Source organism: Bombina bombina, chromosome 3, assembly GCF_027579735.1.
Source record: "Bombina bombina isolate aBomBom1 chromosome 3, aBomBom1.pri, whole genome shotgun sequence".
In the NCBI taxonomy this organism is placed as follows: domain Eukaryota; kingdom Metazoa; phylum Chordata; class Amphibia; order Anura; family Bombinatoridae; genus Bombina; species Bombina bombina.
The window spans coordinates 563,761,729-563,776,093 of NC_069501.1; the positions used below are offsets into that span (position 1 = coordinate 563,761,729).

At 40.0% G+C, this 14,365-nt stretch overlaps 1 protein-coding gene across 3 annotated transcripts in view; it reads right to left on the minus strand.

Moving 5' to 3' along the window:
* The window catches only part of ZCCHC17 (zinc finger CCHC-type containing 17), a 57,343-nt gene that overhangs the window by 17,712 nt on the left and 25,266 nt on the right, over window positions 1–14,365 (minus strand). For all 3 annotated transcript variants that reach the window (XM_053707102.1, XM_053707101.1, XM_053707103.1), the window contains exons 4-6: window positions 13,066–13,166; window positions 5,482–5,573; window positions 4,890–4,990 (exon numbers count right to left, since the gene is read on the minus strand). In XM_053707102.1, coding sequence (XP_053563077.1) covers window positions 4,890–4,990; window positions 5,482–5,573; window positions 13,066–13,166 — 294 coding nt within the window. The remainder of the gene's footprint in view (window positions 1–4,889; window positions 4,991–5,481; window positions 5,574–13,065; window positions 13,167–14,365) is intronic.

Genomic DNA, 14,365 nt, shown 5'->3' on the forward strand with positions numbered 1-14,365 from the left:
CCTGAGGGTTAAACACTCAAGGATAGATTATGAGTTGAGCGCATATTTGCGCTTCCACGAACCCGTAATCTCTGCATGATTACGGGTAGGGAGCTCAAATTGCTCCCTTGTGATTGCATCCTCGCCCTTAACAGATCACATGATCGCAGATGATTTATTTAGTAATTAATGTAAAAGGGTATGGTGCACACACCAGGAGTGACACCCCTTTATTATACATCTATTAAACCTATTCAAGGTGCACATACCATTAGCCCTTCCCTAGCTACACATTTTTTGAGAACGGAGGATTCTTTCAACATGCCAGTCAAGCACTAGATATTACCTGAAAAATACTGCTTTGTCAGATTTGGTAAGGATAGATAAGGAGATTATCTATGCTATACATTAAAGGGACATGAAAACCAATTTTTTTCTTTCTTTCATGATTCAGATAGAAGTACATTGGAAAGTTGTTTAAAATGATATTCTCTATTATCAAATTTGCTTCATTCTCTTGTTACCCTTTGTTGAAGGAGCAGCAATGCACTACTGGGAGCTAGCTGAACACATCAAATAAGCCAATGACAAGTTCAACAAACAATACCAAGAGAATCAAGCAAATTATACATAAGAAGTAAATTGCTTAAAATTACATACTCTATCTGAATCATGAAATAAAAAAATGCGACTTTACTATCCCTTTAAATGTATTCTTCCTAATATAAAAAGGTTTTGCGGGGGAAAAAGTATAATGTATGAAACTCTATAAACACATAGAATTAAGAGAATATAACATTTCCAGCTAGAGTACAGAAGATGTAATGATGTATTTACTGGAAACATTTTGATTTGTCTGAACCTTATAAAGCATTATATTTTAATGCTTTATCAGGAAACCTGCAACGTATTTAGGATGTTTGTGACCTAAGTGAATTCCTGATATAGATTTGGAATGCATAGCACCCCCTGGTGTTCTAATCAGAAAACTACAGAGTACATCGAAACTGTCTTTTTTGAATGCTAATTAACACCAGCCTTAATTAGCTCTCTGATTTCATATCACAGAGCTCCTGTGGTGTATTTATCTGCAGTATGTCATAAATAATGTGTCTCAAAGATTTTGCATATTTGTGTCACTAATTTACATCCTCACCATATGTGACAGCAAGAAACTATTTGCTTGCAGGCTCAAAACATAAGGGGGAGGCATGATTTATGGGGTATAATCTGCTTGGAAAATACTGCTAATAGCATAATGTTTTACACTAATTTCCTTATGTTTTATCTTTTATGGATGTTTGTGTTATTTTTACCGGAGATGCCTTTTGACTTTACACAATATACCAGTTTTGGAGTATTAGGTGAGGTTATTAGTCCTTGGGCCACACCGTAACTATTGATATATTCCCATACTAAGTTATTAATATGTGCCCCTTCAGCGGTTTATTTTGTTTTAGTTAACTTGTACACAAATTAAATATATCATCAGAATGTTTATTTATGTTCGCAATACCTGGAAGGTAAAACAAATATTTTCAAATTCAAAACTGAAGCTATTGGTTAAAGGGACCGTATAGTCAAAATGAAACTTTCTTGATTCAGACAAAGCATGTTATTTTAAAAAAAAAACTTTCCAATTTACTTCAATTATTTATTTTGCTTCCTTCTCTTGGTATCCTTTGTTGAAAAGTATACCTAGGTAGGCTCATAAAATGAAGCAAATCAGATAAGAGGAGTACATTGGAAAATTGTATGCTCTATACGAATCATCAAACATTTTGGGGTTTCATGTCCTTTTAAGTGAAAACAAAAAAAAAACATTTAAATGTATTAGCTATCATCAATATTCTATTAAATAGCAGCCATGTTTTTGTTTGGACTCTGTTATCTTTTTATGTGAAAGTTTGTAAAACTACCAGTAACAACTGCATTAAAATGCCTTATATAGTGTTTTGTGTTTAATCAGATATTGTTTACTAAATTTAGCAGTGTTACTTGGCTCCTCTTATGCATTGTAATGGCTTAAACATATAATAATAATAATATCATCATCATCTTTACCGGTGCTGCCATACAGTGTTTTTGCACAGAAATTAGAATGGGTGGTGTACAATGTGACGTGCATCCATTCTAGACTTCTCATCTACAAAGACTAATTTATGAGCTCCACTGCTCTTATAAATTGCTTTTTCTGAAGTCACTATCATTTTGTGTCACATTTCAAAAGTTGTAAAGGTTGACAGAGCAAGAAGTGTTTCTTTCTGCGGTGTTCGGAGTGTGCGTGTGTGTGTGGGGGGGGGCAGCTACACTGGCCACTTCCCTTGTGACTCAGCAACATGAAGCCACCATCCCCAGATGGAGGTCAAGCCCCTTCCAAGCTCCCATCTTAGCTCACCATGCTTAAATTGGACATTAAGTGCAAAAAGAAAAGGCCCTGTGTTAGAGAACTTGTATTACTCTTTGCATTTGTGTTTAACCCCTGCAAAGGCCAGCTCTAGAGCAGCAATGAACTGGTGTGACCTAGCTGAACACAGCTGGTGAGCCAATTACAAGAAGCTTGTGTGTACTCACCAACCACCAGCTAGCTCCCTCCCAGTAGTGCATTGCTGCCCCTAAGCCTACCTAGGTATGCTTTTCCAAAAAGGACTACAATTTTCAGGGGTCCCAAGATTTGAAAACGTGAGAGTTATACAGTAGGTCTAACCATTAGTGATTAGCAATGGCCATGAAAGTTGAATTTATTTATTTTCACTAATAATCCCCTTACTTGTGTGGTATATTTTGATGTATAAAAAAATTGTATACTCATCTGACAACCGATTTGTTTTGGACTATATTATAATTAAATAAATTTAAAAAGGGGCCCCAGGTAAAAAGATTAAGAGGCTCTGCTTTAAAGTACATTTTTTAATTTTGCAAGAGAGGCAATTAACAATATATAATTAAAAAAACAGATGTTCCTGTGTTGAATAAAAAAATGTTTTTGTATTTTATGCTTATGGGGCCTGTTTATTTCCACCAATTGTGCACAACTTATTTCTAGACACAGATTGCCCACTGGTGGATAAGCACTAGCGCACTTCCTATTATATTACAGTAGTTTTAAAATCAATTAAATCAGTCACATCAGAACATTATGATAGTAAATCTTATTACCAATGAAATTAGTTTTTAACCCGTTCACCTAATCCGATGTATATATACGTTGTGCAGTACTTTGACTATCATACCGCACAACCCTGCCGCATAGGGAACCGGAGCGCGATCAGTGCTCTAGTTCCATATGAGGGCAGATGCTAGATCGTTACAAACAGTGACACTGTCTGTGTCACTGTGTGTAGCGATCAGCTGCTGGTGCCAGCGGAAGGTGTGGGAGAAAATCTGGGAGGCAGGTGGGTGGCCCAGCAACGGAGGGGGGAGGGAGGGAGTGGGAGGGCCCTACACTGCAGAAAATAAAAAAATAAAGGGAGTGGGAGGGAAGGGGCGCTACACTACAGAAAATGGTGGGGGGTCCCTAAGTGGTGATGGTGGGAGGGGGAGTGGGACCACTACAGAAAAAATATTATAATAATAAAAAAAAAATACATAAAAAAGGGTTTTTATAGATACTGGTAGATCGTACCTAAAATGGCGGCACTAGTTAGAGGAGGGGAGTTTAGAGAGTTGTTTGGGAGGGATCAGGGAGGTTGGAGGGTACGGGGGTATCCTACCCAGCAGAATTAATAATAATAAAGAAAAGTCTTACATTTTTATATTGGCAGACTGTCTGCCAGTACTTAAGATGGGGGTGACCATCGGGGGGTAAGGGAGAGAGGAGAGCTGTTTGGGAGGGATCAAGGGGTGGGAAGTGGCAGGTAGGAGGGTAATCACTACACTAAAGCTAAAATTAATCTTACAAGCTACCTAATTAACCCTATTCACTGGCAGGAATAATAGAAGTGTGGTGCACAGCTGCAATTAGTGGCCTTTAAATTACCAAAAAGCAATGGCAAAGCCATATACGTCTGCTATTTCTAAACAAAGGGGATCCCAGAGAAGCTCTTACAACCATTTGTGCCATGATTGAACAAGGGGTATTAAATAATTTCAGTGAGAAACCCAAAGTTTGTAAAAAATTTACGATTTTTTTTATTTGATCGCATTTGGCAGTGAACTTTTGGCATGAAATATACCAAAATGGACCTAGAGCAATACCTTGGGTTGTCTACTTAAAAAGATTTATAGTTTGAAAGGTAAATAAAAAAAACAACAACAAAAAACAAAAAAAACACAAAGCTCTATTTCTGTTTAAATGGAGTGATAGCAAAAATGCTAAAAATTCTCCGGTATTTTATGCAAGTTTTTCCTCTGAAAGTCCCGGTAGTGAAGGGGTTATAGCACATTTTCCTCTTTCCTTATGTCTAAAGTAACCCTCCCTCCACTAACTCTTTACAGAACACAAATTGTTACACACTTTACGTCTTGGTGCTCTACCAATAGCAAAACTTCCCAAATATTAAAGGGATATAAAACCAAAACTTTTTCTTTCCTGATTCAGATAGAACATGAAACTCTAAACAACTTTCCAATTTTCTTCTATTATCTAATTTGTTTTCTTGAAATTCTTTGTTGAAAAGGATACCTAGATAGTATCAGGAGCTGCTGATTGGTGGCTGCACGTATTTGTCTCGTCTTATTGGCTCACCCAGTGCATTCAGCTAGCTCCCAGTAGTGCATTGCTACCTCTTCAACAAAGTATACCAAGAGAATGAAGCAAATTATATAGTAGAAGTTAATTGGAAAGTTGATTAAAATTGTATTCTCTATCTGAATTATGAAAGATAAAAGTTGGGTTTCATGCCCCTTTAAGAAAAACAAGGCATTTCAATAAATAGTTGCATCCTTAGAGACTGGTCATACGGACTTACCTTTGCATCCGCATTTCTTGCACACTGTGTTTAGCACAGCCTCTAGTGTGATCTTCTGCTTGCTATAGTCTTTAAATTCCCTTCTCTTCCTCTCATCTTGTCTAAAAGGGAACAAGAGGGAGAAATAGTCAAGTCGTATGTGTAACCAAATCCCTGTTACAGTCAGGTGTTTACCCCATATTAATGTTCTGCTCAAGTAATGGCCTTTTATTTCCTGAATGATTATCTCTACGAAAAGAGGACTGAAACATCCACAAAGAGTTACAAAAGCTTCTTAAAATGAGTAAGAATGTGGGATGGGAAAAAAAAAAGGATTGATAACAAACAGGGAAATTTTTTTTTTTAGAAATGTGAGAACATTACCCGAACTACTTTACTCTGGTTTTAATTTTTTGTATGTAGATCAATAAAATAGACAGACAGTCAGACTTTCCTTGTTCCTTCAAAATAAATAAATAAATAAATAAATAAATAAAACGTGTTGGCTAAATTTGTGTCGGTTCCCGCAGTGAAGGAGAATAATGGTCAGAAAGTGTAACAACACAAACCTATCAGTGAAAAGAAGACATTGAAATAAAAAAGCTCAACTTACTCCAACACCACATTGTTAGAATCCAAATCTTTACCAGTTCCTTGGTTGACGACCTTCATTGACAGGGATATTTTCTCCTTTCCATCTTTTGTCTAGAGAGGAGTGGTGCAATTGGTTACCATTTATCGTGAGCCCTTTTTCTAGTCAGATTTCAAACCCGTTCCTTCCTGTCACTCAAGCTTACACCATTTTTAGACCTAAAGCTTAACATATTGGGGCCCTACAGCTTGTGAGTTACTTTATCTTCCCCATAACAGAATACTTTTTAAAGGGATATTAAACAGTATGAGATTATAATTTAACATGTTTAAAGGGACAGTCTACACTAAAATTGTTATTGTTTAAAAAGATAGATAATGCCTTTACTACCCATTCCCCAGCTTTGCACAACCAACATTGCTATAGTAATATACTTTATAACATTTAAACCTCTAAATTTCTGCCTGTTTCTAAGCCACTACAGACAGCTTCTTGTCACCAGGCACGAACAACAGCTCAATAGCTTGTCCTCTGGCAAATTGCCACCAGGGAACAGTCTCTTTGTGCCCAATTGTGCTTACAAAGACGAGACATTTCCTAAAGAATATCAGTATGATCCTGCCTATACAGGTAAGTATAGCCCGAAAATACCAGGCAATTCTTCTCTGATTAAAGAACACAGCAACCCCAGTAGATCGATTCGGCCTTCTTTGAGCCTCGTCAGTGAGGTGCAGCCATATCCCTCTAGGCACATTGGGCAGGGAGTCTGATTTCCCCCATGACACTTAGGAGACCCCAAGAATCATATTCATATATTAACAAGTAGAAGTGCTCAACCAGGCACGAACATCATTAAATCTAGAATGTATTTGCTTTTTAACATCCTTTTAAAATAACATAATTTATGCTTACCTGATAAATTCCTTTCTCCTGTAGTGTAGTCAGTCACCATCATCATTACTTATGGGATATTAACTCCTCCCCAACAGGAAGTGCAAGAGGATCACCCAAGCAGAGCTGCTATATAGCTCCTCCCCTCTACGTCACACCCAGTCATTCGACCGAGAACCAAACGAGAAAGGAGAAACTATAGGGTGCAGTGGTGACTGGAGTATAATTTAAAAATTTAGACCTGCCTTAAAAAACAAGGCGGGCCGTGGACTGACTACACTACAGGAGAAAGGAATTTATCAGGTAAGCATAAATTATGTTTTCTCCTGTTAAGTGTAGTCAGTCCACGGGTCATCATTACTTATGGGATACCAATACCAAAGCTAAGTACACGGATGACGGGAGGGACAGGCAGGATCTCTATACGGAAGGAACCACTGCCTGAAGAACCTTTCTCCCAAAAACAGCCTCCGAAGAAGCAAAAGTGTCAAATTTGGAAAATTTGGAAAAAGTATGAAGAGAAGACCAAGTTGCAGCCTTGCAAATCTGTTCAACAGAGGCCTCGTTCTTAAAGGCCCAAGTGGAAGCCACAGCTCTAGTAGAATGAGCTGTAATCCTTTCAGGAGGTTGCTGTCCAGCAGTCTCATAGGCTAAGCGTATTATGCTACGAAGCCAAAAGGATAGAGAGGTAGCAGATGCTTTTTGACCTCTCCTCTGTCCAGAATAAACGACAAACAGGGAAGAAGTTTGTCGAAAATCTTTAGTTGCCTGTAAATAAAATTTCAGGGCACGGACTACATCTAAATTGTGCAGAAGTCGTTCCTTCTTTGAAGAAGGGTTAGGACACAATGATGGAACAACAATCTCTTGATTGATATTCTTGTTAGTGACTACCTTAGGTAAGAACCCAGGTTTAGTACGCAGAACTACCTTATCTGAATGAAAAATCAGATACGGAGAATCACAATGTAAGGCTGATAATTCAGAGACTCTACGAGCCGAGGAAATAGCCATTAAAAACAGAACTTTCCAAGATAACAGCTTGATATCAATGGAGTGAAGGGGAAAACGGAACACCCTGTAAAACGTTAAGAACTAAGTTTAAGCTCCACGGTGGAGCTACAGTCTTAAACACAGGCTTAATTCTAGCCAAAGCCTGACAAAAAGCCTGAACGTCTGGAACTTCTGACAGACGTTTGTGTAGAAGGATGGACAGAGCTGAGATCTGTCCCTTTAAAGAACTTGCAGATAAACCCTTTTCTAAACCCTCTTGTAGAAAAGACAATATCCTAGGAATCCTAACCTTACTCCATGAGTAACCCTTGGATTCGCACCAGTGTAAGTATTTACGCCATATCTTATGGTAAATTTTCCTGGTAACAGGTTTCCTAGCCTGTATTAAGGTATCAATTACTGGCTCCGAAAATCCACGCTTTGATAAAATTAAGCGTTCAATTTCCATGCAGTCAGCTTCAGAGAAATTAGATTTTGATGTTTGAAAGGACCCTGAATTAGAAGGTCCTGTCTCAGAGGCAGAGACCAAGGTGGACAGGATGACATGTCCACTAGATCTGCATACCAGGTCCTGCGTGGCCACGCAGGCGCTATTAGAATCACTGATGCTTTCTCCTGTTTGATCCTGGCAATCAAACGAGGAAGCATCGGGAAGGGTGGAAACGCATAAGCCATCCTGAAGGTCCAAGGTGCTGTCAAGGCATCTATCAGGACCGCTCCCGGGTCCCTGGACCTGGACCCGTAACGAGGAAGCTTGGCGTTCCGGCGAGACGCCATGAGATCCATATCTGGTTTGCCCCAACGTCGAAGTATTTGGGCAAAGACCTCCGGATGAAGTTCCCACTCCCCCGGATGAAAAGTCTGGCGACTTAGGAAATCCGCCTCCCAGTTGTCCACTCCTGGGATGTGGATCGCTGACAGGTGGCAAGAGTGAGACTCTGCCCAGCGAATTATCTTCGATACTTCCATCATCGCTAAGGAACTTCTTGTCCCTCCCTGATGGTTGATGTAAGCCACAGTCGTGATGTTGTCCGACTGAAACCTGATGAACCTCAGAGTTGCTAACTGAGGCCAAGCCAGAAGGGCATTGAGAACTGCTCTCAATTCCAGAATGTTTATTGGAAGGAGACTCTCCTCTTGAGTCCATGATCCCTGAGCCTTCAGGGAATTCCAGACAGCGCCCCAACCTAGTAGGCTGGCGTCTGTAGTTACAATTGTCCAGTCTGGCCTGCTGAAGGGCATCCCCCTGGACAGATGTGGCCGAGAAAGCCACCATAGAAGAGAATCTCTGGTCTCCTGATCCAGATTCAGCGTAGGGGACAAATCTGAGTAATCCCCATTCCACTGACTTAGCATGCACAATTGCAGCGGTCTGAGGTGCAGGCGTGCAAAAGGAACTATGTCCATTGCCGCTACCATTAAGCCGATTACCTCCATGCATTGAGCCACTGACGGGTGTTGAATGGAATGAAGGGCACGGCAAGCATTTAGAAGCTTTGTTAACCTGTCCTCTGTCAGGTAAATTTTCATTTCTACAGAATCTATAAGAGTCCCCAAGAAGGGAACTCTTGTGAGTGGTAAGAGAGAACTCTTCTCCTCGTTTACTTTCCACCCATGCGACCTTAGAAATGCCAGTACTAACTCTGTATGAGACTTGGCAGTTTGAAAGCTTGACGCTTGTATCAGAATGTCGTCTAGGTACGGAGCTACCGAAATTCCTTGCGGTCTTAGTACCGCCAGAAGAGAGCCCAGAACCTTTGTAAAGATTCTTGGAGCCGTAGCCAACCCGAAGGGAAGAGCTACAAACTGGTAATGCTTGTCTAGGAAGGCAAACCTTAGATACCGGTAATGTTCTCTGTGAATCGGTATGTGAAGGTAAGCATCCTTTAAATCCACTGTGGTCATGTACTGACCTCTTTGGATCATGGGTAAGATTGTCCGAATAGTTTCCATCTTGAATGATGGAACTCTTAGGAATTTGTTTAGGATCTTCAAATCCAATATTGGTCTGAAGGTTCCCTCTTTTTTGGGAACCACAAACAGATTTGAGTAAAACCCTTGTCCGTGTTCCGACCGCGGAACTGGATGGATCACTCCCATTAGTAAAAGGTCTTGTACACAGCGTAGAAACGCCTCTTTCTTTATCTGGTTTGTTGACAACCTTGAAAGGTGAAATCTCCCTTGTGGAGGAGAAGCTTTGAAGTCCAGAAGATATCCCTGAGATATGATCTCCAACGCCCAGGGATCCTGGACATCTCTTGCCCAAGCCTGGGCGAAGAGAGAGAGTCTGCCCCCCACTAGATCCGTTACCGGATCGGGGGCCCTCACTTCATGCTGTCTTAGGGGCAGCAGCAGGTTTTCTGGCCTGCTTGCCCTTGTTCCAGGCCTGGTTAGGTTTCCAGCCTTGTCTGTAGCGAGCAACAGCTCCTTCCTGTTTTGGAGCAGAGGAAGTTGAAGCTGCTCCTGCCTTGAAGTTACGAAAGGCACGAAAATTAGACTGTCTAGCCCTGGGTTTGGCTCTGTCTTGAGGCAGGGCATGGCCTTTACCTCCTGTAATATCAGCGATAATTTCTTTCAAACCGGGCCCGAATAAAGTCTGCCCCTTGAAAGGTATGTTAAGTAGTTTCGATTTAGAAGTTACATCAGCTGACCAGGATTTTAGCCACAGCGCTCTGCGTGCCTGAATGGCGAATCCGGAATTCTTAGCCGTAAGTTTAGTTAAATGTACTACGGCATCAGAAATAAATGAATTAGCTAGCTTAAGGGTTTTAAGCTTAAGTGAAATCTCATCTAATGTCGCTGAGTCAAGGGTCTCTTCCAGAGACTCAAACCAAAATGCTGCCGCAGCCGTGACAGGCGCAATGCATGCAAGGGGTTGTAATATAAAACCTTGTTGAACAAACATTTTCTTAAGGTAACCCTCTAACTTTTTATCCATTGGATCTGAGAAGGCACAGCTATCCTCCACCGGGATAGTGGTACGCTTAGCTAAAGTAGAAACTGCTCCCTCCACCTTAGGGACCGTTTGCCATAAGTCCCATGTGGTGGCGTCTATTGGAAACATTTTTCTGAATATAGGAGGGGGTGAGAAAGGCCCACCGGGTCTGTCCCACTCCTTAGAAATAATTTCAGTAAGTCTCTTAGGTATAGGAAAAACGTCAGTACTAGTCGGTACCGCAAAATATTTATCCAACCTACACATTTTCTCTGGGATTGCAACTGTGTTACAATCATTCAGAGCCGCTAACACCTCCCCTAGCAATACACGGAGGTTTTCCAGCTTAAACTTCAAATTTGAAATGTCTGAATCCAATTTATTTGAATCAGATCCGTCACCCGCAGAATGAAGCTCTCCGTCCTCTTGTAAAGTGATTTGTAATGGCCGCCCTGATGTACTTGGCGTTACAATATCACGCACCTCCTGAGCGGGAGATGCAGGTACTGACACGTGAGGCAAGTTAGTCGGCATAACTTCCCCCTCGTTGTCTGGTGAATGTTGCTTAACATGTACAGATTGACTTTTATTTAAAGTAGCATCAATGCAATTAGTACATAAATTTCTATTGGGCTCCACCTTGGCTTTTGAACATATTGCACAAAGAGATTCTGTGTCAGACATGTTTAAACAAACTAGCAATTAGACTAGCAAGCTTGGAAATACTTTTCAACTAAATTTACAAGCAATATGTAAAAACGTTACTGTGCCTTTAAGAAGCACACAAAAAAACTGTCACAGTTGAATAACAATGAACCGGATTAGTTATAGAAACCAAATTTAGCAAAGGATTGCACTCATTAGCAATGGATGATTAACCCTTAATATCAGAAAAAAAACGTATACCAATTGACAATATAAGCGTTTTTATCACAGTCAAGCACAGTCTCACAGGTCTGCTGTGAGTGATTACCTCCCTCAAAACTAGTTTTGAAGACCCCTGAGCTCTGTGGAGACGTCCTGGATCATGCAGGGAGAAAAAGACAGACTGTGACTGAATTTCTGATGCGTAGTAAAAGCGCCAAAATAGGCCCCTCCCACTCACACTACAACAGTGAGGGAAGCTCAGTAAACTGTTTTAATTTAAAACAAACGACAGCCATGTGGAAAATAAAGCCCAAAACAATTTTCACCAAGTACCTCAGATAATTAAACGATTTAACATGCCAGTAAACGTTGAAAATCTAATATATGAAATGTCATTAAAAAGCCTGCTGCTAGTCGCTCACACTGCAAGTTAGGCTAAAAGTTATATGCATACAGTATTTTCCCAGTGAAGTGCCATTCCCCAGAAATACTTAAGTGTAAACATATATACATATCAGCCTGATACCAGTTGCTACTACTGCATTTAAGGCTGTACTTACATTATATCGGTATTAGCAGTATTTTCTCAGTCAATTCCATTCCTTAGAAAATAATATACTGCAACATACCTCTTTGCAGGTGAACCTGCCCGCTGTCCCCTGATCTGAAGTTACCTTACTCCTCAGAATGGCCGAGAACAGCAAACGGATCTTAGTTACGTCCGCTAAGATCATATACAAAAACTCAGGTAGATTCTTCTTCAAATTCTGCCTGAGAAGGAAACAACACACTCCGGTGCCGTTTAAAATAACAAACTTTTGATTGAAGATATAAAAAACTAAGTTTAATCACCACAGTCCTCTCACACATCCTATCTATTAGTTGGGTGCAAGAGAATGACTGGGTGTGACGTAGAGGGGAGGAGCTATATAGCAGCTCTGCTTGGGTGATCCTCTTGCACTTCCTGTTGGGGAGGAGTTAATATCCCATAAGTAATGATGACCTGTGGACTGACTACACTTAACAGGAGAAATATATATATTTCTATTGACACTGATGTTTCTAATCCCCAGGCTATCATTCTCACACACAGATTTTATTTGAATCCTTAGACAGACACAAATTATTAATAGCATAAAGTATACCTGCCACGGATACCAGACAGCTAAGGCTACCCACCACCCCCCTACAACCTCCCCCCTGTTGTTTCTAAGTGGTTTTGGGATCCTTAGAGCAACCACAATCTCTGGAAGCTTTTTGTTTGCTTTTGTTGGCTTGTTTTTGTGTTTTAAAACTTGTTAAGGTAAACCCTCCTAGGCTGGCCGGGCTCCTGGAACTCCCGGTCGGCCGCCTCACAACGGACACCCGCCCAACCCCTCTCAGGCTGGCTGGGCTGCTGGAACTCCCGGTCGGCCACAGGACACCCGCTAACTTTACCCCTGGTCGCTCCAGCAGCCCTTTGGTAGCCCCTAGGGAGGACAAGAGCTGGGGGAATTATTGGAGGGGAGCTCCTTTGGGAACCGGGGGTTTTGGACACCCCTAACCCCATAACTTCAATGGACTGTAACTCCGGTCCACAGTAACGAATCATGCTGATTTTTGGACAGAGAGCTTTAAAATGACACCCTGAAGTGGCTACAGGCTGTGGTCACTTGCCAGTTACATAGCTGCAGTCAGCAGGGAGGAAGCAGGACCCGTTTGGCGGAGCTACCCAGTCGCAATACCCTATAGTGTAGTATAGTGTACTGAATCTGATTTGAGATTATATATATATATATATATATATATATATATATTTATTTATTTATTTATTATGCCACAAGGCTTACAATAAAAAAGCTGAACAATTTGGGATTAGCTAAATTTGCCAACTACTTACAAGCTGGACCTAATCATACCTCACGTGAAATAACTTTCACCCAAACTTTCTCTCCAACATCCACCATCTCTGAGGGGTTGTCCACCCGGGTAGCTGACATGTGTGTCCTATGGACAAGACCTGACCAAAAAAAAAGACATTAGGAAAAGTTTCAGAACAGTTAATAGAAATATCTCAAGAGGGAACATAGGGTAACTGACATTAACCAACTATGTAAGAGCAAAAGCAATAGTATTATTATTACCATCACTTATTTGCAGCCAAACCTCACAATCTTTAATCACTCCCAAATTCTCACTTTTCTTAATTTGCATTTGTATGTATCTATATTTCATTGTTACCATGAATTAGTGTCATTATGTAGCCAGCTGTACACAATATTAAAATAAACATTCATTTCCTTGAAACATGTTTACTACTGGCAATGGCTGTCACATTCACATTTTTATTTCTGTGAGACTGCAATTTGATAATTAGAATAAAATGCAGCCCAATCTGCTGAAACAGATTCTTACATCAATCTGTTTTTTTCCCTTAATAATAATCATTTTGTGGTGTTTTACTATAAGTTTTTATAATGGTATAATTGGCTTCTTCGTTATAAACATGTATTATGGTGCTAAAAAGTTAAAGGCACATTGAAGTCAAAATGAAACTTTCATAATTTAGTTAGAGCCTTTGTTATACAGAATACCTAAGTAGGTTCAGGAGCGTGCACAGTAAGCAAAATGTGGCAGCAGTGTTTGCAACAAGGTCTATAAAAATGTTACACATTGTTGCAAACACAACTGCCATAAAGTACTCAGTACATAAACCAGCCTAGGTATAAAATTTGACACAGGATTCCAAAAGAACAAAGTAACTTTGTTAGGAAGTATTTTTTTTTCTTTTTTGATTGCATGCTTTATTTAAATCCTGAAAATGTAGAATTGTCCTTACAATCTATTGTATAATTAGACAAGGAATTCGGCATACTTGTAAAAGTATCTTCAAATAGCTTGGTAAAAAAATATAGCCATAGTGTTTTGTTTGTTTTTCTTAAAAGGGGACTATAAAGAAAAAGGAATTTGTACAACATAGTAACTATAACTTTTTATCTTATTGTTCTCTGAACAAGTGAGCTTATGGCTCTAATGGTACTATGCATGTGCAAAATTATGAAATTTCCTGTTATTTATAAAAGTTACTTAAAGGGAAATGAAACCCAACATTTTCTGCTATGATTCAGATAGAGCATGCTATTTTAAACAACTTTCCACTTTATTTATATTATCAAAGTTGCTTCATTCTCTTGGTGTCCTTTGTTGAAAGAGAAGAAA